Raw genomic sequence first — 26,074 nt, 5'->3', positions numbered from 1 at the left:
CTCTTTTCAAAGGAATGTGATCAATTAATTAATTAATCCTCATAATCCAATTCCTCAGTCCCCTTGGTAACTCTGAAACAGAAACAGAGAATGATGGAGAAACCGAGCAGCTCAGGCAGCATTGAAACATGCATGGTTCTGAAGGGGCTTGACAGAGTAGACACTGAGAGATTGTTACCATCTGGCTGGTGAATTTAATACACGAGGTCACTATCTCAGAATAATCATAGAATACCTCTCATTGAAGAGCATCCCACCCAGACCTACCCCATCCCATGTCCCCACATTTTCCATGGTTAACCCTCTTAGTCTACACACCCTTGAACACTGTGAAGCAAATTTAACACGGCCAATCCACGTAACCTGCACATCTTTGGACTGTGGGAGGAAACCGGAGCACCCGGATGAAACCCACGCAGACACAGGGAGAATATGCAAACTCCACACAGACAGTCACTTGAGGGTGCACTGTGAGGCAGCAGTGCTAACCACTGAGCCACCATGCTGCCCAAGGCGGGCTGACCATTTAGGACTGAGATGAGGAAGAAATCGTTTCTCTCAAAGATCTGTGAATCTTTGGAATTCCCGACCTCAGAGGGTTGTGGATACCCTGTAAAAGAATATATGCAAACTGAGGTGGACAGGACTGAGGGAATAGAGATATGGGGAGTGGACGGAATTTGAGGCTAAAGCCCAAGGTCACCAATAATTATATTTAATGGTGCAGCAGGCTCTAAGGGCCAAATGGTCTGCACCCACTGCTATTCCTTATGTTGCTAAGTTTCTAAGCTGTGTAAATGATTACAAGGTTGCTCAGGTTGGTTAAGAAATGCCTGGAAAAGATCAGAGCTATTGACATCCAGTGTAACAACAAAAATTCTCCCAGTATTGAAATAGCAAGCAAATTGCAATCTATCAAAGATCCAAATGTACTCGAGACTGAGGATGAACATAAGCTGGTCAATATTCTGAATCATTAAAGAGTAGAGAGGGAAAGCATAGAGAGTGATTCAGATATGGGAATGGACTCCTGATGAGAATAAAACAGATAAGAAGTCTCATTAATCTTCTCAGTATTCTTCAAGGAGCAGTCAAGAATCAGCAATGGCTGTAAGGCCATGAGGAATGAGCAATAATGAGCGGCTGGTCATCACTATTTGTAAGGATCTTGTGATTCAAGAAAATGCAAGAATTTTTCGATCTGTTACTTTGGTGAGATTCTTCCCACTTGGCTACTGGAAACCTGCAAACCACTGTCCTGGTGCGTAATGCTTTAGTTTTCTTTGTTTAAAAGTCTTGGTGGACATGTGGATTTCCAGATGTATTTGATTCTTGCTAATCTGGGTCTAAATTCTTTAAAATTAAATAATTTGAGTGTATCCCTGTGAACAAAAAGTGGTAACTCAGCATAACCCTCTTGAGTTGTATATGACTTCTTCGGAGGAGACTTCTATTTCTGTCTCCGCAGATGCTGCCAGACGTTCTGAACATTTGAAACATTTTCTGGTTTTATGTTTGATTTCAGACACCTACAGAAATTTTTTTTATCACTGGTTTCTCTATAGTTTGTTTTGGAGATTTCAAAAGTTGGTTGTGGGTCTCAATTTTTTTTATTTGTTCACTAGTTATGAACATTGCTGACTGGCCTATCCATAATTGCCCTGGAGAAGGTGGTGGTGAGCTGCCTTCTTGAACAATGGCAGTCTATGAGGTATAGAGATACCCACAATGCTGATAGGGAGTTCTAGGATTTTTCACGGCAACACTGAAGGATTGGCGATATATTTCCAAGTCAGGATGGTGAGTGGCTTGGAGGAAATTTGCAGCTGGTGGTGTTCACATCTATCTGCTGCCCTTGTCCTTCTGGTTGTAGTAGCCACAAATTAGGAAGGTGTCGAACAAGGAGGTTTGAAATACTTCATTGCATCTCACAGATGGTACGTGCTGCTACTGAGCATTGGTGTTGGAGGGAGTGGATGCTTGTGGATGTGGTGCCAATCAAGCGGGGACTGCTTTGCCCTTGATGGCATCGAGCTTCTTGAGTGTTGTTAGAGTTACCCCCCATCCAGGCAAGTGCAGAGTATTCCATCCTCCTGACTTGTGCCTTGTAGATGGTGGACAGTCTTTGGGGAATCAGGAGATGAGTTACTCACTGCAGAATTTTGTAGCTTCTACATGTGCTTGTAGCCACATTCTTTATATGGCTAGTCCAGTTCAGTTTGTGGACCATGGTAGCTACAGGATGTTAGCAGGGACAGTGTTGATAATCCCATTGAATGTCAAGGGGCAATGGTTCGATTCTCTCTTGTTGGACTTGAGACTGGCCGAAATGAGAAGTTTCAGTTAAAAATATACATGCACTCTTCTCTGTGTAGCAGCTGTATGCTCAACAAGGCTGCATTCACTTATAGCATTGTATTCATATTTTAAATTCATTGACATCACAAAATAGATCCTCCTTATTCTAATTCTGTCAGTGGGCATTTGATTTATTTTCCATCATACAATATCTCTCCGTTTCTGATGCTGTAATCTTATACGTTAAGTAACAGTAATTTAGCTGCCCAGGAGTGCTTGTGATCCTTGTCTGTTTCTGTGATTAGTGGGATTCTGAAATGGGTTTTTAATAGCCCATACACTGAGAGTTGAGACGAAGAATGATGCCATTTATTCATGATGCAGCACCGCATTCCAAGTGCTAAGTAATGATGTTCCATTTTGCGCCAGAAAGGAAACCTGTTATCTGGATAGTCACATTGCAACATGTTTAAACAATTTTCTTCAATCTGCAGCAGTTCTGTAATTGCCCATCAAGGTAGTTTAAGTAAAAGCAAATTAAAGTTCAGCAGAAGTCCACACAAACTCAACAAACTGATTGTTTTGAGTGGGCACACAATTTTAAAAGAAAAGGACAAATGTTTGATAATGGAGCTGACGCAGAATGCAATGAATTTTGGACTCGGGTACCAGTGGATGAAAACAAAACCTTTACGAGAGTTTTTTTTTAATATATTGATAAGAGGAGAATAGTACAGAACGTAAACATTGTTTAAAAAAGAGAGGTGAATTTAAAGCTTTTCATCATGTACTTATCAGGATTGTCAGTGAGTCGTTGTGATCTGCGCAGCCTGTGAAAGGTTGTGGAAGCAGATTCAATAAAAATTGTCAAAAAAGAACTAGATAAATCATTGGGAAAGGAGACAATTTCTAAGTTGCGGGAGAATGGGACTAATTGGACAGCTTTATCAGAGGGCCAACACAATAGGTTGAGTGGTCTCTTTCTGTATGATATTATTCCATAATTCTGTCAATGAATATCAAGAATGTTACAGTGGTAATTGCTGCTGTGTACAGGAAGCACAATGGGATTCTTACCTTTCTAAAACAACAATCAAATGGAAACAGAGATCCTGTTTTCTCATTTCTGATTTTATCAAGAAGCTGAGTGCTACCAGGATGTTCAATTTCCCATTCACAGCCCATCAGGATACTGGGGTCATGTCCTACTATTACAGTGCTGTCTTTTTATGCAGAAACCAGCATGAGCAGGCAGGGGGAAGTGTTAGTCATACATGTATATAGAATATACTGGTTGTACAGGACCTCCATTTTGAAGTACAACAGGACAAGTTGGCCCAGTATGTCTGATCTGCAAGTTTTACTGGCTTTTCTTTTCTTCCACGATTTCTGGGATAGTTGTAATGTCTTTAATGAGAAAGTTACAGGACCAGGCTAATCCTCTGGGTCCAAATCCCACCACAGCAGTTGGTAGAGTTTAAATTCAATGAAGAAGTCTGAAGTTAAATGCTACTGTGAAGACTACTGTCATGAAAACCTATAAATGCCCTTTAGGGAAGGAAATCTACGTGTCTGGCCTACATGTGACTCCAGAGCCATGGCAGTACGGTTGACTCTTAACTGTCCACTTGTTCGACCTCAGCTAGAGTATTGTGTACAGCTGTGGACAACACATTCCAGGAAAGATGTAAATGCATTGGAGAGAATGCAGAAGTAACTTACAGGAATAGTTCTGGGAATGGGAAACTTCAGTTATGAGGATAGATTGAACACATTGAGACTGTTCTCCTTGGAGAGAAAAAGGCTAAGAGGAGATTTGAAAGAAGTTTTCAAAGTCATGAGTGGGATGAACAGAGTAGGTAGGGAGAAGCTGTTCCCACTCATAAAAGCAAAAAAAAGGAATTGGGGGAGCATTGATTTTAAAGTGACGGGCAAATCAAGCAAGGGTGATGTGAGGAAAGAAATATTTTCATCCAGCGAGTAGTTAGGGTCCAGAATGCACTGCCTGGAACTGTGGTGGAGGCAGGTTCAATTGTGATACTCAAGAGCAGCATTGGATGATTGTTTGGATAGAAATAGTGTGTAAGGGCATGGGGAAAGGCAGGAGATTGGCACCAGGTATTGATGCCCATTTGAAGAGTCAGTGCGGGCACGATGGGCCGAATGGCCCCATTCTGTGCTATAATAGTTCCGTGCCTGGCCTAGTGAGCTGTGTCAGCAGTACCTACGTTCCATGAAAGAATGAGGAACATTGGAGAGCAAATTGAAAAGTAATTTTTCACCTTTTCCTTGGTTAACTTGTTGCACATCATTGTTTCAGTATAAGACTCAGATGGAAGTGAGAGGAAAATTAATGTAAAATCATTCAATGAGACACCAGTAAGGAAACCCCTGCCTGCACCTACCCCACACTCAATACCTGTGACTATAAGGTCAGTACCATTGCCCTACAACACACTGCTGTGTTGCCCAGTTCAACCTATCATAAATCACTGCAATCTTTGATCTATCTAGCCTTGTGTGTTTGAGGAGGTAAAGAGATTTGCTGATCTTTGTTGTCTTAAAAAGCTTTATTTCTGGACAAAGTTTCAATGATGTAAATTTGGGAGATTGCAAGAATGCTTCTAGTTTCTAGTAGCTTTGATCTTCCTTTAAACTTGTTTGACTTGCTTGATCAATAAAATTTGCTAACTGAGAGTTGTTAAGCGCTGCAAAATGACCAAGGCATCAAAAACCTGCAGCTTGTCATCACCTTGTGCTTGACAAATGGGCACTGCACAACATTCCTTCACCCTGGGGCCAATTGCAAACAGGGCTGGGAGCTATTGATGCTAGTCATTCCAATCCATTATACTTCAATTTCCACTTGGATGATGCCTATTTGCAGTTTAAAAAAAAATGCCCATTATCTGCTAAGATCAGCCAATGTGTGGCTAGCAAATTTAATATCCTACATGGACTCAAACAATCAGTGCTACTGTCCCAATGGTTTCTACGATACTAAATAAAGACTTGCATTCACACAGTATCTTACACAATTTCAGGATATGGAAAAACAGTTAATAGCCAACTGAGCAAGCTGCCGAGTGCAGCAATGTAATGATGAACACGTGGTCTATTTTTATAATGTCATTGTTGAGGGATAAAGTTTGGCCAGGATGCTGCTGGTCCTCTCTGTAGAGTGGAGAGTGATCCCTCTATATCAGCTAAGGTGGGATTTCAGTTCAAGGTTTTATGTGAAAATCAGCACCTAATTTTAATGCAACATTCTCTCAGTACTAGAGTGTGTCAGTTTTGATCCTGTTCATCAGTTACTGTAATGGGATTTGGACTGATTGTTCCAATTCAGGTATCTGTGGAGCTGACAGCTGAGGGTTCTGTCACAGGGTGATGGGTGGCTGGGTTTCTGACACCCAATGGATTCCATGAACAGAAACTACAAATGGGAATCTGTTCCATCCAACTGAGAGACCTGGGGATTTTGTAACGTAACCTCTTAGTGAGATACAACTCCCCAGCAGGAACACAATCTATCAACATCTGCACTTATAATGTTTCCATGTTGTAGTTCATTGGATCCCAGACAGATAATTGTCTCCCACAGTGTTTGCCTGAGATACCAGTTTCCTTCTCCCATAGTCTGTAACCTTAGGATTGGAATAAACTGCTCATGACAAACCCCTGTCATTTGGTGATGGGTGTGTTCCTCATATAGATTATCCAATGTCATCTGTTCCACAGCTGAATCCAGGAACAAGTGCAAACATTACGATCACTCTTCCAGTTGGGATTTTTAAAAATGTTATTTCTCCAGATATGGGAGCATTTATTCTGCATTTCTCGTCGCCCTTGAGAAGCTTGTGACTGTTCCCAGTCCTGTGGAACTTGCCACTAGCAGCTAGTGGTTGGGGTATGGTGCTGCCACCCATCATCCTTTCTGCTCCTTTAATAAATAAAGAACAGTGAGTTACACAGCTCCTGGCAAGAGGCTCCTGCGTTTAAGTTGTTAACAGTGGAAAGCAATTAACCATTTGTGAATCTTTACAAGAAGAGGCAATTGTCTTAGTCAGATGTGCTTTATTGCATGTTGGAGATAGGTGCAAGAAACATTGGCTAATTAGACATAAGTACTAAAACTACCAGGACTCGCTGATGACTTATCGATTGACATCTCGAGTTAAACTCCTTTTCCCCACCTAGAACTGTACAAGATCATCAGATTGGGACTAATTCAGTTCAGGATACCTGGTCAGCATGGACAAGTTGGGCCAAAGGACCTGTTTCCGTGCGGCATTACTCCATGACTCCATTGGGTGTAGCTGAATACAGACTCCAACGTTAACCCTTTTGAAGCCATTACCTTGCTCAACATGAGGTGTAGGGCCACCCACAAGGCTTTTAGAGAGTGAATTCCAGGATTTTGACACTGAAGGTACAGCAATATATTCCAAGTCGAGTTGATGTGTAACTTGGAGGTGGTGATGGGCCTATGTAGCTGTTGCCTTTGTCCACCCAGATGGTAGCAATCGTGGATTTGGAAGGTATTTTCTTAGGAACCTTGGTGAGTTGCAGCAGTGCACCCTGTAGACAGTGGACACTGCTACTACTGGTGGAGGAAGATGACCTGGAATCTAATCTTACGGTACAACAGGATAATAATGCATGGGACGAATTAAGAGGTTAAAGAAAATTATTGCAATACTTTGCCTTTGAACAGACACCCTCCTGTGCATCATGAGAGATCTCACTTTCCTCAGTGCCCCTTGTGTAATTACAGCTGATTGTGGATAGTCTACCTGTGGTTGAAATGCACGGATGGAAATGTCAGGCAATTGGCTTCAGATACTAAGATCGAGGCTTGACAACATGATGATTAGACCCCTGACAGAGCCATTTGTTTCATACACTTGCCTTTCTTTACTGCTCTTGTTCTGCTTACCAGCTTGCTCTGTTGGTATTTCATGCTGACAAAATCTAGTCTGACCTTCAGAGCTACTCACAGTGATTAAACACACCTCGCACCTGCTATCCTCTTCCAACAAAATTACTGACATTTAACAGCAAAAGAAGAAAGAAAAAAACAAGGGCTCCACTTTATATTTGTCGGGTCCACTAATCGACAGAAAGAAACGATGAAATGAAACTTTAATTGACAATTTCAGAAATAGTTTGTGATGCATTCCACAGGGTCTAGGCAGTGAATGCGAGACGCAGCCTGATTAATGTGTTTCAGACAGACAACCATTCTCATTTGAAAGAGGAAGGAAGGTGCCACTGTAACACTACAGCCTTCAGCTGACACCCCTTCACTGATAGATGAGGGGGAGCTGCCAAGCTTGATCCTTTCTATTAGCAAGAAGGCAGGGGTGTCCAGTGAGTTTTCCATCCCGAGACAAAAACAGAAACTGCTGGCAAAACTAAGCATGTCTGGTGGCATCTATGGACAGAAAGGAGGGTCAGTGTTTCGAGTCTAGTGGCTCTTCATCAGAAACTTTCCAGTCTGTTTGTCTGCCTGGAGCCCTGAGTGGGGGACAAAATCTGGTTCCTGTGACCTTTCAGTGGCAGAGAGGTAGACAGTCAGCCTTTTAGTGGGTGGAGGGTGGGGGTAGGTATACCAATGTAAGGGTTGTGTTTTTTGACTAGTAATTGAGTGGCCTGTGCTAATAATTTCACAAAATTTTTGAAACCCAATCGTTTAGCTCGTCTTGTTCACCCAGTCTGGCCTGTACATGATTCCGACCCACTGCTAATGTGATTCGTTCACCATTTCTCTGTGGATTAACCTGGCGAATTCTACAGTTATATCATGGGCAGGGGGGTGCCAGCCTCACTGTGGTGATGGGCACAGCTGAGAAGATGGTGACCTCAGCTGGAAATGAGAACAGAATCCACAACAGTTGGCGTCACTCTGCGTTGCAAAACAGCCATCCAGCCATCTGAGCTTAGTGTCCCCTAGTTCAGTTAGTGAGACACACAATACACAAACATACAATATAGGTACAGAAGTAGGCCATTTGACACATCAAACACACAGATTAAGACCTGGGCAGGCCAATCTATCGTGACTGTTCTGCCATTCTATAAGATCATGACTGACCTGCCCCAGTACTCAAACTCCTTTTTCATCTCATCTTCTCGTATCCCTTTACTCCTCGACATTTCAAATATCTTTCTACCTCCTCTTTAAGTACCGTCAGAGATCTTCAAAACTCTCTGAGGGGTAGACTTCCACACATTCACTACCACCATCTCAGTTTTAAATGAGTATTTGTTGTTCTGTAACTAGGTCCATTAGTTTGAAATTCACCACAGGTGGATACATCCTCTCAACACCTGCCCTTTCAAGCCGTCTCACAATCTTATATAATATAATAAAGAACTACAGATGCTGGAAAGCTGAAACAAAAACAGAAATTGCTAGAGAAACTCAACAGGTCTGGCAAAATCTGTGGACAGAAAGCAGAGTTAAGGTTTCGGTTCCAATAACCCTTCTTCCTTTGTCTTTTCATAGAATCCCTAAAGTGTGGAAGCAGGCCATTTGGCCCATTGAGTCCACACTGATCCTCTGAAAAGAATCCCTCCCAAACCCACACTTTTTACTCTATCCCTGTTAGCCTGCATTTCCCATGGCTAATCCACCTAGCCTGCACATCTTTGGAATGTGGGAGGAAACTGAAGCACCTGGAGGAAACCCATGAGACATGAGAATGTACAAACACCACACAGATGGTCTCCCAAGGCTGGAATTGAACCCAGGTCCCTGGCACTTTGAGGCAGCAGTGCTAACCATTGAGCCACTGTCCCACCCCTTTGACAAGGTATTTGGCAAATCTCACTTCCACAGCCACAGCTCATTGCTTAATGACTGCCTTTGGTTCGGACCCACCCAATGTGTTTTCCAATTGAAGTTTCATCCTTCGTGTTTCGAATCCACCTAGGATCCCAGGTATTTCCGTGATGTACAACACTCCTCTAACAGCTGTTTTTGCCACATCCTGAGATCCTCACTCAGTGCCATGCATCATCATATGCACAATCTCGACCTCTCTCAAGAAGGATCACTGGACTTGAAACATTAATGTTTCTCTCTCCATAGATGTGTGAGACCTGCTGATTTTCTCCAGCAATTTCTGTCCTCTCTTTCACACCTTAAGTAAGATCACCCCTCATTCTTCTCAACTCTAATGAATAAAGACCTAATGTGTTTAGCCATTCGTGATAAGTCAACCCCTTTATTACAGGAATCAGATGGGTAAATCTCTCTTGAACTGCCTCATAAGATCATGACTGATCATGTATGACTGAGGTGAACGGTGCTTTGAGTATTAGATTGTCAGTCAGGTCTTGATATTTGAAAGCAGCAATTTTTGACCATGTGGAATGTGTGTGAATGGTGATACCAGTGGCACCCCAGCTATTGGATCTCTGTCCTCAGTTCCATGCAGCTGAAGATCTACAGAGAGAAAGATGCTTTGGATAAACCTTGTTACTAGGCCCACATTGATGAAGTTTGGGCTTGTGTGCTGCACGGTCCAGTGACGGTCCATTTAAGCGGTGAGAAGATTATGTGCAAAGTTGAGCTTTTGGAGCCATTCCATCATGTAATTCTTCCCCTTTTCTATCACCTCCACTCGGGAGAGATGAGAGTAAAAAGACTTGATTTCGGAAACTTGTGACCCACATGAGCGTCAGTGTAGACAGTTGCTTTACGTTCGCTGGGTGACAGAACAGCTTTGAAAAGTTGTTTGAAGATCCAGATGCTTCAGTGGCAGTCATTCTATAACATGTTCAGGCAATCATGAGATCATGGGCGATTTGAATCAGACTATCATTTAATCCGTAACCAAAATCAGACGAGACCAGGCGTTTTCAGACTAGTATGGCCGTAGGCACCCCTTGGTACTTGCCTAAAATTTTTATTGACATCCATCTTGAAAATTTCAATTGCTCCACCAGCATCTACAGCCTTTGAGGGAGAGAATTCCAGATTGGCACAAATGTGGAAAGTGTGTTTCCTGATGTCACTTGGGAAAGCCGACCCCTCATTTCAAGACTGGATGTGTATTTAGTGCCACCGTTAGCAACTAATGTGGGTGAAATGTGGCTGCTTGGAGTTTATGTAATTAAGAATAGAGTTTAGGGATTTTGAGGGAAATGCTGTCCTCCTGGTACTGTCACTGAATTAGTAATGCAGAGTCCGAGGAAATCTGGAGGACACAGGTTCAAGTCCCATCATGATAGCTGGTGGAGTTTGAATGCAATTAATAAATCTAGATTTGAAGACTCAGCCTCAGTGTGAGTGACTAATTGTTGTGAAAATCCTTCGAGGGTCTTCACAGGATCCATGTAAACAGATTTTAGGACAGGAAACCAAAGGTTTGATCAAACAGTTAGGTTTGAGGAATGGAGTGGGAAAAGAGTGGCACAGTGGATCAGTGGTTAGCACTGCTCCCTCACAGCACCAAAGACTCTGGTTCGATTCCACCCTCAGGTGACTGTCTGTGTGGAGTTTGCACATTCTCCCCGTGTCTGTATGGGTTTCCTCCATATGCTCTGGTTTCCTCCCACACTCAAAAGATGTACCGGTTGGCTGTGCTAAATTTCCCACAATGTCCAACGATGCGCAGGTCAGGTGGATTAGTCATGGAAAATGCAGGATTACAGGGATGGGATAGGGGACTGTGTCTGCATGGGATGCTGTCGAGAGGGTCAGTGGGCCAAATGGCCTACTTCCATACTGTAGGGATTCTATGAAGAGGTGTGGTGGAGACTTGTAGGAGGCAATTGTAGAGCTTGAGGCCTTGGTAGTTGAAGGTTTGGCCTCCATATATGACCACAAAACTGGGGCCAGGTAGGAGTCAGAATCAAACAGATGGAGAGATATACAGAATGAGACTAAAACAGATTATGTTTGCTACTAGCGAAAACAAGAATGGTTCAGACTACTGGCAGCTCTTGCCATTTCTGAATTTGGAGCAGGAAGCTCTCCTCCCTGGATTAGTGCATGATACTTATAACTGTTGCTGGAAAGAATCCAGTGGAGACAGAATTTGCATAAATTCAGTCCTCATAATATTAGCTGTTTAAATTCTACTTATTATTTTGATGAGGCCAGAATGTGCGTGTGTCACAACATCGCAAAATCTGACACCAGCACTAACGTCGCAAGCTGAGAAAAATTAACAAATTTGAATGCCTGTGTTTAACATGTGTCAAAGAGGGAAAAGGAGCGAGGGATCTCTGATGAGATGGAGACAAAAATAACATGATTAAACTGTGCAACTCTGAAATAAAACTGCAAAAAAAAAACTCTAGACATGCAGCAGGTCAAAAAAAATGGTGAAGCCAACAGGTCAATATTGGGAGTTTATCAGAAATGGACTGTAAAAAATGGACATGCATTTGAAACAAGTAATGAATCCCTCATGGCAGACTGGCACAAAAAGTGAAGTCACATGGTATCAGGGGTGAGCTGGCAAGATGGATACAGAATTGGCTTAGTCACAGGAGACAGAGGGTAGCGGTGGAAGGATGCTTTTTGAATGGAGGGCTGTGACTAGTGGTATTCCACAGGGATCAGTGCTGGGACCTCTGCTGTTCGTGATCTACATAAATGATTTGGAGGAAAATGTAGCTGGTCTAATTAGTACATCTGCGGACGATACAAAAATTGATGGAGTTGCAGATAGTGAGGAGGATTGCCAGAGGATACAGAAAAATGGCAGGTGGAGTTTAATCCAGACAAATGTGAGGTGATGCACTTTGGAAGGTCAAGTACAGGTAGAAATTACACAGTGAATGGCAGAACCCTTAGGAGTATTGATATGCAGAGGGATCTGGGTGTGCACGTCCGTATATCACTGAAGGTGACAGTGCAGGTAGATAAGGTAGTAAAAAAGATCTATGGCATGCTTGCCTTCATTGGAAGAGGCATTGAGTATAAGGATGGACAAGTTATGCTGCAGCTTCATAGAACTTTAGTTAGGCCACACTTGGAATATTGTGTACCGTTCTGGCCACAACATTACCAGAAGGATGTGGATGCTTTGGAGAGGGTACAGAAAGGGTTTACCAGGATGTTGCCTGGTATGGGGGAATTTTAGCTATGATGAGAAGTTGAATAGACTGGGCTTGTTTTCACTGGAAAGCAGGAAGTTGAGGGGTGACCTAATAGATGTTTATAAGATTGTGAATGGCATTGATAGAGAGGGAAATATGAGGCTTTTTCCCAGGGTGAAGGGGTGAATTACTAGGGGACACAGGTTTAAGGTGCAAGAGAGGTAGCTTAAAAGAGATGTGCAAAGGACGTTTTTCACAAAAATGATGGTGAGTGCCTGGAACGCGCTGCCAGAGGAGGTGGTGGAAGCATACACAATGGCAGCTTTCAAGAAACACCTGGACAAACACATGAATAGAGGGGAATAGAGGGATACGGATCCTGTAAGTGAAGACAGTTTTAGTATGGAAAGGCAAAATGTGTTGGCGCAGGCTTGGAGGGCCAAATGGCCTGTTCCTGTTCTGTATTGTTCTTTGTTCTTGTTCTTTGAGACAGAACCCATAGTTTACAGAAAGCAAAGTAATACAGAGAGGAAGCCCTCAGTGAATTGATGCCACTGAACACTTCAACTATCCAATAAATAGAACATACAACTTGGTTTGAAATAACCTGTGTTATTCTTTGCAGACAGAGCAATTCCTGTATTTGTTTGCTTGTGTTTCATAGATCTCCGTCACCTGCTTCAGATGAATATGCCTATATGTCTCATTTTTCAATTCTGACAAGGCTGGTTATCTCTCTCTTAACACAGATGCTAACTGACCTGTACTGGTTTTCCAACTCCTCTTATACTGATTTTGCAGCAAGGTGGAGGTGAATCTTCCAAACTGTAGTGTAAGGGCTTCTAGACCTTGGAAGCAACCTTTCCAGTGATGGCATGGAGCGGCACATCACTGAGGATAATTATTTTGAAAGTGAAAATAGAGGGTAAAGAAGCTGGATCATTAAGCACAATCTAGGCTGAACTAATCAGATTTTTAATCAGTAAGGGAAACAACAGTTGTGGGGAAATAGCAGGAAAGTGAAGGTGAGCATGATCAGATCAGTCATGATCGCATTGAATGGTGGATCAGACTCAATGGGCTGAATGGCCAACTTCTGCTTTTAAGTTGATTTGCACTTTATAGCGGGCAGTGAATTGAATTGAAATGTGTTTTCAATCTGGAATAACATTTTTTTTTGAGTTTATTGATTCAACTTACATGAACAGAAATGCATTTGGAAGTTTCCTTATTTGAAAACAAAATCTAAACCAATTTGGTTGTGGTCCAAAGTGAGCCCCCTATGGTGACACTGCACTGTTTTGCAGGGGGACAAATTGGACCACATGAAGCAGTTTGTTATTGTTTGTGTGAACTGAAATGCAGGTGAAAAGAAATGACTCTCCTTTCCTCCTTCTCTCAACACTTTAGAATTCCAGCTGGCCAATGTGCATTAGTTTTTGATCTTTACTGATCCTGTCAGGGTAACTCCTGACCATTCTGCAGATTTGAAACCAAAACCTTCCAGCAGTGAATCACGTTGTCAGCATGAGATTAGTTTAGCTTTGTACCTTCAAGAAACCTCATTGCAAAAGCCAAAAACGTTGATTATTTTGCAACAATGGCTTTAGAAAGTGATGACGAGAATGATGTTGTTCAAGATGTTGTTTCTCTTTGAAAGGAAACACCAGCTTTGTTTTGATTCTTTTCACTTCCACTTTTTTTCAGCTCCCTCTACGGTTCCCATTATGCACCAGGTGAGCTCCACAATGAGCAGCATCACGTTGTCCTGGCCACAACCTGATCAACCAAATGGGATCATCCTTGACTACGAACTGCGTTATTATGAGAAGGTACAAAGGCTTTTATACAATCTGTGTATTATGTTGTAAAGGGCATCATTCTCTGTGCTTTTAGAGTTCATTGATTTATCGATTTGAAAACTTGCTAAAGCCCATTGAAATAATTTTTGATGAAATCACTAGAAACATATTTGCAGAAGGATATGCAAAAATAAAGAAACATTGCCAAACCTACTGAAAACATTTGGAGACAGTAAGGACTGCAGATGCTGGAAGCTAGAGTCAATAAATGTGCAGCTGGAAAAGCACAGCGGGTCAGACAGCGTCCAAGGAACAGGGAAATCAACATTTCAGGCCGAAAGCCACTAATAACATGTGTTAGCTCACGGTTCAAATTGTGTGCAATGTCTCATACCTCTTTATTGAGAGGACATTGAAGTCAGAGTGAGCTTACAATGCAGTATGTTACTCACAAGAGGAAACTCCATTATATGAGGAAAGTATTTGTACTGGAGTTGGAAAGCTGAAGAGGAGATTTTCTAGAGGGTTTTAAAATTGTGAAGACTTTAGAATCAGTGAATCGGGAAAGGCTTTTTTTTGAAAGAAGGAGCCAATGATGAGAGCTATATATAAAAATGGCTGCTAAGAGAGTGTGAGAAGAGACTGTGGGAAATCTATTTACGCAAAGCGCTGTTGGAGTATAGAATTCTTTACCAGATAATGGAGCAAAGATCATTACATCTTTTCAGGGAAGTCTGGATAAATATCCTAGAAGCAGTGAAAGATTTAAGAGGGATTTTGTTCATGACTGCCTTCTGACTCCCTTTAGCCTATCCAGACTGAGACTGTGCTGGAACACTGTCCACTTGCCCAATTTGGTGTAGCTGCAGGAACATTTGATGAACTCAATATTATCCTGGAGAAAGCAACCTGATTAATTTGAACAGCCTTGAACATATTAAGTATTCACTTCTTCGCTCAGCACACTGTTGCTGCGGATACAATCCAGCATATCAGTAAAACTTCTCTGGCCCTATCTCTCTAATCTGTGACAACAGTTATATCGAAGGGGCAAGGCCAGCAGATGCAGGGGAACACCACAGCTCCAAGTCACCGCTATCCTGACTTGAAACAGTATCATCACTCCATCATCACCACTGAGTCAAAATTTGGGAACTGTCAACCCAATATCTACTTTCACCACATCAACTGCAGCTATTCAAGAAGGTGGCTCACCTCTGGCTTATTAAGGGCAACTAGGGAACAGCAATCGTACCAATTCTGCCAGCGACGCCCATGTCCCGAGAATGATTTTTATAAAGCAGGGCTGTGGAGAGAGAGGGGGCACTATGATTAATTTTGGATTACTCTAACAAAGATCTAACATTGAATATTTTCAAGAAGTAGTTAGGTACAGTTCTTGGAGCTAAAGGGATCAAAGGATAGGGGGAGAAAGCAGGAACAGGCTACGACTCATGATCATATTGAATTGTAGAGAGGTCTGATGGGCTGAATGATCTATCGCTGCTCCTGTTTTCTCTGTGTCGATGTTAAGAGAAATACTGCGTTGAATGGAGACCCTCTGCTGTCAACATTCCATCCTGTATGTACATTTTAAGCTTGCAGTTTGGGCCACAAGTGGTTTTTGACTAAGTCATTCAACCTATCTTTGGCGGGATTAAAGCAATGATAAAATAATAAGGTTAATGAATCATTTAGTCACTATCATGATGGGACTTTTAAAAAAGCACATTGCAGTGGGAAAATCACCAAGGTACTCAACTGATCGGCAAAGTTATTATTTGTCACTTGGAAAACATTGCTTTTGTGACAGTCAACGTGGATTTATTGTTCCTCATGCCTGATGAAGCTGGTTGTTTGATTAAGAAATGCGGAAGATTGATGAGGATAATGAGCTTGATGTATAGATGACATTTTATAAGCAGTTTGATAAAGGGCCTCATGATGTGGACAATAACTTTCTCTTGTTTTGTCTGCATAATGAACACGCCTCGCTCTCTCACAGCAGGATGTGTAGAGTACAGTGTAAAGCCACCGCTTGGCCAATGTGCCTTCATTTCATGCAGAATAATCACCACATCAAGGGCTTTTTTTTTCCCCCTTCTTTTTCAACAGCAGCCTTTCTTGTGACTGCCCTGAGAGAAACTCATATTTTGTGTCATATTCTAATCATTGAAACTGGGTTGTGAGTGCCCTAAAGTTATTTCACAGTTGACAGAGATGAGAGGAGTCTTGAAACCAATCAGTCCAGGATGGCTTGGTGTCTAGGGGGCAGAGGTATGCTAATCTGCAGCATTCGGAGCGTAGCACTGCATACTTTTAACCTCTTTGAATAAATTTGATAACTACTCAAATGGAAACTGTTTTCAGATCACAGTATTTCTTTTCTAATTTGTGTTTGTCTGTGAATAATCCCCAGTCATGTGCCCACAGCTATCACTCAGTTATAGGAACAACGATCAACTAGTGAAAGAAGAAAGCCAACTGCTGGTAATTGGATTCGGTCACAAACTGCTTATGAAATCAAGTCAACTACAAGTTATTGGATCAGACCTTTTAATTGGTTGTGGGTCCAGACTGCCAAGTGGATTTCTCTTTTTCTTTAAGTCTTCATGATACTTTATATGTTTTCCAGTCACATGAGCAGAGGAAGAAAAAGAGGAAAAAAATGTACTCTTGTAATGTGAATGTCTGTGGCTTAACCAGTGTTTATTGTCCTCCACTCATTGCTCCTCGAGAAGGTGGTGGTGAGCTGCTGTCTTGAACCGCTGCAGTCCATGTCCCACATTGCTGTTAGGGAGGGAGATGCTGCATGTTGATCCAGCGACACTGAAGGAGTTGAGATATATTTCCAAGTCAGGATGGCTTGGAGGGGAACTTGACAGTGGTGGTATTCCCATGTATCTGTCGTCCTTGTCGTTCTAGATGGTAGAGCACAATGGGTTTGGAACGTGCTGTCAAAGGAGGTTAGGTGAATTTCTGCAGTTTATCTTCTAGATGGCACACAGAGCTGCCACTGAGCATTGCTGGTGGAGGGGATGAATGTCGAAGGTGGTGGATAAGGTGGGCTGCTTTGTCCTTGATGGTGTCAAGCTTCTTGAATATTGTTGGAGCTGTGTTCTTCCACGTGAGTGGAGAGTATTTCATCGCACTCATGGCTTGTAGTTGGAGGAGATGCTTTGGAGAGGCAGAACATAATCACTCACAGGATGACCAGCCCCTGACATGGACTTGTGGCCACAGTATTTATATAGTTGGTATGGTTCGGTTTCTAACTAATGCCGAAGCCCAGATTGTTGATAATCGGAGATTCAGTGATGGTAATGCCATTTAATGTCAAGGAACAATGATTAAGTTCTCTTTTGCTGGAGATGGTCATTGCCTGACACTTGTGTGGTGTGAATAATACTTACCACTTATCAGGAGGTTGTAAAATTCCTGCAACATATGGACATGAAGTGCTTTTGTATCCAAAAGCAAACAGTTAGTTTGTACAGAAGGAAACTAACGTTTGACTGTAGTCTTATTGTGCAGGTAGAAAATCAAAGGCTGAATGTTATGGTTCTTTGGCTAAGTTTGAGTTGCATTAAGTTTGTTTGTAGAGTTTTGTGTCGTGAGGTTTAGGTTGTTCTCTTGCCTTATTTTACTAAACTTGCCCCATTACTTACCTACCATGGAGTTGCTCACATCCAATTTCCATGCCAGCTTGCCACATACCATTCCTGGAACAACTTGGCACCCACTGGATATCCTGCAATTCACTGGCACCTCTGTGCTGTTGCCATCCTTAAAAGCCTATTGTGCATGCAGACAAGTCCTGCCAGTCTGGAGTTGCCTTGCCCAGTTCCTGACATTTGCCATGGACACAGCACGCAGCAGGAAAGCAGTTCCCCATATTGCAGGCAGGGACCTGGAGATCCTGCTGGACAGGATAGTCCCAACACAGGACTCTTGCTGTCAAGTGGAGGCCACAAGACCAGACTATACCAGTCTGCTCTGAGGCTGCCCACAGGACAATACATTCTCAGCCATCTGGAAGAATGCCCAGCACTGTAGGAAGTAAGTTTGTGCCCTTCTCCACCCTACCAACTTAAGTACCACCATCTTCTCTTCGATAGCACATACTGACCCTATTTCTGCTTCTGTTCCCACCTCCCACCAAGGCTCATGCTCTACCACTCTCACTATTACCTGAAACATCTTCCCTCACTCGCTATCACCCACCCTAACCCCATCATCGCTAACCCTGTATACCCTCTGCACTACCCATTCATTCCCTTGTGACACCTCACCACATGCACCAGCACTACAGCTGTGCCACCCATTTGATCTACCCAAATACCTGCCTGTATTCCATGTCAGGTGCAAAACAGCCCACAGTTGGGCAGAATGAGTTGGGATGGATTGTGGGCTGTCCAACATTCCATTCCTAACGCCTTTATATGGAAAGGATTCTGACCCTGAGCACACATAGCATGAACTTGGACCATGTCAGACACTGTCCTTAGTTTACTGTCTCAGGACTCCCTGATTGAAGGCCTGTTGACAACTATAACATGCTTCCTGACTTTGTGTCTGTGCTAAATGACAAGTCAATAATAGGATCCTGGTGTCTCTGAATGAGGGAGTAAAGTTCACCAAGGCAGGGCTGCTGTGAGCATCCAGATAGGCCCAGAGTGAGTGAGCTCTGTGACAGTGAGTGAGGAGCCCAGAGATACCATGAGCTGGGTGTGTGCCACTGAGCACGCACTGTCCTTGCTGCAGCATTACAATGAGAGTTACCGGGACATCCTGAGGGATAGCATTGAAGAGCAGAAGGGTCCCTTACAGGAATTGGAGATGACCCATGAGGGTTTGTAGAAGCTGGAAAATGCCAGTTGCCAGTGTTTGTGGATATGGGGTGCCATGGCTGGTGCTCATAGAGCGTGACCTGAGATGTCAGTGCCCAGTTTACAACATGGAGGTCATTCAGAGGAGGCAGCGAACTAAATCCGCCAGGACTCTGGGTCCTTGTAGGGTTTCCTGACGTTGAGCTTGTTTGGTGAGTTTCGCAAAATGGGAGGCTGGATATCAGTAAGGCGAGTTGAGGTGTTAACGCATTTAAAAAGCATTAATCCCCACCAACTAGTTGCTGCCTTGAGAAGATTTACTAGAATGATACCAGGAATGAAGGATTTTACATACAAGCTAGAATTAGAGAGATTAGGCTTATTCTCCTTGGAACAACAGAGAAGATTAAGGGGTGACCTTATTGAAATGTTCAAAATGAACAATTTCAAGGCAACAAAGGAAGAACTGTTTCCACCAGTTGGTATGTCACTAACCAGGGTCACAACTTCAAGACTATCAGCAAGAGAACTACGAGTGAGATGAGGAGAAACGTCTTTACTCAGAGAGTTGTTCGGATTTGCAATGTGCTGCCTGGGAGGCAGGTTCCATAGGAATCAAAAAGAGAGCTGGATAAATATTTGAAAGGGATAAAGTTAGAGGCTACAGAGATAGGACGGGAAAGTGGGACGAGCTGGGTAGCGCTTTCAGGAGCAGGCACGGACACGATGGGTCAAATGGCCTCCTTCAGTACTGTAAATTTCTATGGTTCTAAGATCTTGCCACGCTATTTGTGAACAGTGTAACAGATGGAATGAGATGACCTTGGTGTCAAGATGAACCTTGTCATACTTGTCATCTGATTCTGCGACACATGTTGCCATAACCCACATCGCTCAATTCTCCATAACATTCCACCCAGACGTCTTTGAAGGTTTTCAAAGCAGCGCCTCAATAAAAGCCTTTATCTTTCTCCCATCTGTAACGCCAAGAGCTGAAAATGAGTGCTTTTATTGATTTGTGAGATAAAGTATTCCAGCAATCTGCCTTCTCAGTTGAAATTTTCTTTCTAACTTGCTCATTGGATGTGGGTGTCACTGGCTCATTCAGAATTTATTCCCTTTCCCGAATTGCCCTGGAGAAAGTGGTGATGAGCTGCTGTCTTAAATCTCTGCAGTTTGGGTGCACCCTTTAGTTGTAGGGACACTCACAGAGCTGTTAGGTAGGGAATTCCAGCATTGTGAACTCTTAAAATGACCAATTCAGAAATATAGATCTGGTGAGTCTCATACTCGTGAAGGTATGGGACATTCACAATGGGCAAAGGATCATTTCCCCATTTAAAACACTCAATTTCAGCATCTGGTGGACTAGATTGGGGAATGAAGGCTGCATTCTCTCCCTCGTGACCATGCATGGCAACAGTGCACTTAAAAAAATATAAATCTAGTTTCCAGCATCTTTCTAGTTATGTGGATCAGTGATGTAGCTGTAAAGTCACCACTGGAGACTACATTGTCCTGAAATTACATTGTAAGTGAAATATTGACTTGTTGAGGCTGGAATCCAAATTTGTATTGAGTGAGAGTCTCTTTAACAGAAGTATAAATTTGATGATATCCAGAATGTATTTTCTCTTCCATTTGAATGCATTGCTTTCCTTTAAATTTTACCATCAAAAGTACACCTGGCTGCTTCTTTTGATGTCTCACAGGCAGGGAAAGTAATTGTACTCCCTGCAGAGTGAACATAATGACTTAAAATGTCGGTTATTAAGGAATTGCAGCCACTGGTAATTTTCTATTGCATTTTCATTCTGAGCTTCTCAAGGGTAGTTGTCTTTCAATAGCAAAGGCAAAGCATTTATTTTAAAGCTCTGTCTTTACTTCTCTTCATAAACTAGTTTGGAGTCATAGAATATTACAGCTCTGAAACAAACTCTAGAGTCCACTGAGACTGCACTAGTTTCCCTTTCTGTATCAGTCCCTGGTGAACTGCTGTTGCTTGGATTGCATTCGTAGAGTCATACAGCACAGAAACGGATCCTTTGGTCCAACCAGTCCATGCCAACCATAAATCCCAAACTAAACTAGGCCCACCTGTCGTGCTTGGCCCATATCCCGCCAAACATTTCTTATTCAAGCCCCTATTCAAATGTCTTTTAAACATTGTAACTGTACCCTCATCCACCACATCCTCTGGAAGTCCATTCCACACGTGAATCATTCTCTGTGTAAAAAAGTTGCCCCTCATGTCCTTTTTAAATTTTTCTCCTCTCACCTTAAAAAAATGTCCCCCAAGTCTTGAAATCCCCCACTATTGGGACACCCGCCATTCATCTTATCTATACCCCTCACAATTTTATAAACCTCTAGAAGGTCACCCCCAAACATCCTACGCTCCAATGGAAAAAGGTCGCAGCCTATCCAGCCTCTTCCTCTAACTCAAACCTTCCATTTCTGGCAACATCCTTGTGAAACTTTTCTGAACCCTCTCCAGCTAGATAATATCCTTTCGAGAACAGGGTGACCAGAACTGCACACAATATGCCAGAAAAGGCCTCATCAATACCCTGTACAACCTCAACATGACATCCCAACTCCTATACTCAAAGGTCTGAGCAATGAAGGCAAACATGCTAATCACCTTCTTAACCACCCTGTCCATGTATGATGCAAACTTCAAAGTACTATGTACCTGAACCCCTAAGTCTCTTTGTTCAACAACACTACCCAAGGCCCTACTTTTAATTGTATTAGTCCTGCCCTTGTTTGTTCTACCAAAATACAATATCTTGTGTTGATCCAAGTTAAATTCTATCTGCTACCCTCAGCCTATTGACCCAGTCGATCAAGATTTGTATCTTAAACAACCTTCTTCACTGTCCACTATACCACCCATTTTGGTCTCATTTGCAAACTTACTAACTATGCCTTCTATATTCCTGAGGTTGACGTCAACATCGCTGCTGTTCTGCTGTATATCAGTGATCCAGACCTGAATATGCAGAGCAAAATTTCAAAATTTGCAGATGACACGAATCTTGAAAGTGTTGAGAGCAGTGAGGAGGATAGGGATCCACTTTAAGAGAAGATAGACAGGCTAATGGAATGGGCAGAAAAGTGGCAGGTGAAATTTAATGCAAGGTAGTGTGAAGAGGTATATTTCAGTAGGAAGAACAGAGAGAGACAATATAAAATAATAGTACGTTCCTGAAGGAATAGGGACACCTGAAGGTATACGTTCACAAGTTACTAAAAATGACAGGGCAGGCTGAGAAAGTGATACACCAAATCCTTGTTATGCATGTGGAATAGGGGCAAGGACTTCCTTGGGTAACAGAAAACATGGATACTGTTACCTCATAACACTCCTGTCTACCATGAAGGATTGCACAATCTTACTGAACAAGTCTATGAGACAAAAACAAAAAGTGGTATCTAGGGCTAACCTAGGTCCATGAATAACAAGGGTGAGTGTATTAAAAAGGGTGTATGGGACCCTGGGCAATATGAATGGATACATTGAGTATAAAAGCAAGGAAGCCATGATGAACAATTATAAAAACAAGAATACAGGAGTTGGCCCTTTGAGCCTAATTCTAGCTCATGGCTGATTACTTACCTCATATTCATGCATTATCCCTGTGCGTTGATATCATTGGTATCTCGAAATCTATTTATCTTTATACCAAATGCATTCAATGTCCAAACTTCCACGACGACCTGAGGTGGGGAACTCCAAAGTTTTACTATCTTCCAAATGAAACAATTCATCCACATCTAAGTATCCTACCCCTATTTCTGAGACTTTGTCCCCAGTTCTTGATGTCCCTCAACCACGCCTCCCTATCCAAATCAAGGGAAACATGCCTGCACCTTGCCACACCTTGTAAAAATATTGAACATTTAAATGAGATTAACTCTGACTCTTCTTAAACTCTGGAGAATGCAGACCCAGTTTCCCTAATTCCTCCTCATAGAACAATCCTGCCATAGAGTCATACAGCACAGAAACAGACACTTCAGTCCAACTCATCCATGCCAACAAAGTTTCCCAAACTTACCTCGTCCCATTTGGCTGTATTGGCCCTATCCCTCTGAACCTTTCCTTTTCATGTATCTGTCCAAATGTCTTTTAAATGTTGTAACTATACCTGCATATGACATTTCGTCTGGCAGTTCATTCCATATAAGCATCACTCTCTGTGCGAAAAAGTTGCCCCTCAGGTCCCTTTTAAATCTTTCCCCTCTCCCCTTAAACCTATGCCCTCCAATTTTGATCTCCCCTACCCTATGGAAAAAAACTTGGCTATTCACCTTATCAATGTCTTTCATGATTTTATAAATGTTTAAAAAGTCACCCCTCAACCTCCTATGCTCAAGGGGAAAAAGTCCCAGCCTATCTAGCCTCTCCTTATATCTCAAACCCTTGAGTCCCAGTAACATCCTTGTAATTTTTTTCTGGATCCTTTCCAGTTTAATGATGTCCTTCCTGAAGCAGAGTGACTAGAATGATATGCAGTATTCTTAAAGCGGCCTCACCAATGTCCTGTACAGCCACAACATGACATCCTAACTCCTGTACTGAATGCCCTGAGCAATGAAGGAAAGTGTGCCAAATGACTTCTTCCCCACCCTTTCAAGGAACAATGTACCTGCACCCCTTGGCCTCCCTGTTCAACAATACTCCCAAGGCCCTTACCATTAACTGTATAAATCCTGCCCTTGTTAATCTAACCAAAATGCAACACCTCGCATTTATCTAAATTAAACTTCATCTGCCTTTCCTCGGCCCATTAGTCCAGCTGATCAACATCCTGTTGTACTCTCAGATAACATTCTTCACTGTCCAAAAAACCACCAAGTACCATCTCAGGAACCACTCTAGTAAACTGCTACACTCCCTCTATGGCAATAAAATCCTTCCTTCAGTTAGGGCACCAAAAATTGCACAGAAAACCTGGTGGAGCTTCAACTGGAGCATTCTGTCGAATTCTGGGCACCTCATTTTAGGAAGGACACATAGGTGTTAGAAAGGATGCTGAATTAATTTACAAGAATGGTTCAAGGGACAAGAGGTTTCAGATATGTGGATATATTGGAGGAAGTGGAGAGAAGAGATGTGATAGAGATGTTCAAAGTCATGAGGGGCCTGGACAGAGTAGGTAGAAAGAAACCATTCCCACTGGCAATAAGATCAAGAACCAGAGAATCCTGATTGAAGGAGATTGCTGAAAGAACAAGTGATTACACGAGAAACAGAAACAGAAGTGGCTGGAAAAACCTAGCAGGTCTGGCAGCATCTGTGGAGAGAAATCAGAGTTAATGTTTCAGGTCCGGTGACCCTTCCTCAGAACAAGAAAAACAGTTTTACTGAGCAAATGGTTAGAATTTGGAATTTGCTGCTCAAGAGGCTGATGGAGGTAGCTGTAATGATAGCTTATAAAAGAGAATTGGTGAAGTACCTGAAGAGACGCTTTGCTGAGATACTAGGAATGGGCAAGGGAGGGGACTAGTTGAGATGTTTATCCAGAAAATCATGAGCCAAGTGGCTTCCTCCAGTACTCTAACTATACTTTAAGTCGATGATCTGTATCTCACAGCAGTCCCACAAATCCTTTTTATTCCACTTTTCCAATCAGTTTTCTAATGTCCTTCTGTTTAGAAGAGAATGGTGTTTATTAATATTGTGGCATGCAGGCCTGTACCTTTTCTTTCAAAGAAGATCAGAAGTCGGGTGACGCCAGCCTATAGTCCAACAGGTTTATGTGAAATTATAAGCTTTCGGAGCACTGCCCCTCCATCAGGTGAAGTGAGAGGGAAGCTTATTGGCACAGAATTTACAGGCAGAGAGATCAATGGGCAGAGCGATCAAAAATCATACAAATGGTATGAATAGACTGTTGACAGGCTGAATAATAGATCATTGCAGGTGATCAAGAGTGCCAGACGGTGTGAGTAAAGTGTCAACAGCTGAATAACAAGTGAAGGGATGACCTATAATCTGATTAAATGAGACAGAGAGATAATCCCAAAAAAATAAAAATAAGGTGGTGCTGGAGACAAACCAAATTACTGGAATAACATGATAGGTATAAGAGTCACAGGCTGAGGGTCTAACCAAAGTAATAAGTAATGCAAAACTGTACAAACTAATTAAGGTACAGAGGCCATAACAACTTATCAAGGCGATGGTGTCAAAACAGGACAGTAAGGAAGATAGAGATAACAAGATGTAGAGCTGGATGAACACAGCAGGCCAAACAGCATAATAGGAGCAGGAAGGCTGACGTTTCGGGCCTAGACCCTTCATCAGAAAAATCAGACTCATGGCGAGGAATCACTGAAATGACTACATACAATATCATTTTTATTTTTTTGTAACTATCTTTCTGCCTCATTTAGTTGGATTATAGGTCATCCCTTCACTTGTTATTCAGCTGTTGACACTTTACTCACACTGATTGGCACACTTGATCACCTGCAGAGGCCGATTATTCGGCCTGTCCACACTCCACTCATACCATTTGTATGATCTTTTGATCTCTCTGCCCATTGATCTCTCTGCCTATAAATTCTGTGTCTGTGTGCTTCTCTCTCACTTTACCTGATGAAGGGGCAATGCTTCAAAAGTTTGTGATTTCAAATAAACCTGTTGGACTATAACCTGGTGTTGTGTGACTTCTGACCTTGTCCACCCCAATCCAACACCGGCACCTCCACATCACTCTTTAGAAGATTCTGGGTCCAAGCCCCTTTCCAGGAATCTTCTTGGGGTGCAACACTGAGAGACTGCTGCTCTCTCACAGGTACTATTGTTCAGAAGTTATGTTAAACCAATGCCTGTTTTGCCTTCTGAGGTGCACATGGAAGATCCCAAAGACCAAGTTAAAGAGTACAAAGATCTCCACACAACCTGTAGACCGAATGAGATTCATAACTAGTGACTATTTCTGCTGTTTATGGAAGGCACAGTGACCAAATTCATTGAAGGCCAGGAAATGGTGCCCTGGAAATCCAAGGAACACCCATCTCTTAGCCATGACATAACAAGGTGTAGAGCTGGATGAACACAGCAGGCCAAGC

The 26,074-nt window shown here is 42.5% G+C and overlaps 1 protein-coding gene across 2 annotated transcripts in view; it reads left to right on the top strand.

Moving 5' to 3' along the window:
• Positions 1-26,074, top strand: part of LOC109915386 (ephrin type-B receptor 1) — a 442,994-nt gene that overhangs the window by 328,742 nt on the left and 88,178 nt on the right. For both annotated transcript variants that reach the window (XM_048604552.1, XM_048604551.1), the window contains exon 6: positions 14,065-14,189. In XM_048604552.1, the coding sequence (XP_048460509.1) occupies positions 14,065-14,189 (125 nt within the window). The remainder of the gene's footprint in view (positions 1-14,064; positions 14,190-26,074) is intronic.

The sequence above is a fragment of the Rhincodon typus genome, chromosome 13 (genome assembly GCF_021869965.1).
Source record: "Rhincodon typus isolate 14 chromosome 13, sRhiTyp1.1, whole genome shotgun sequence".
Taxonomy (NCBI): Eukaryota; Metazoa; Chordata; class Chondrichthyes; order Orectolobiformes; family Rhincodontidae; genus Rhincodon; species Rhincodon typus.
The sequence above is the reverse complement of the archived record's forward strand: the minus strand, read 5'-3'. Positions and strand labels throughout refer to the sequence as shown.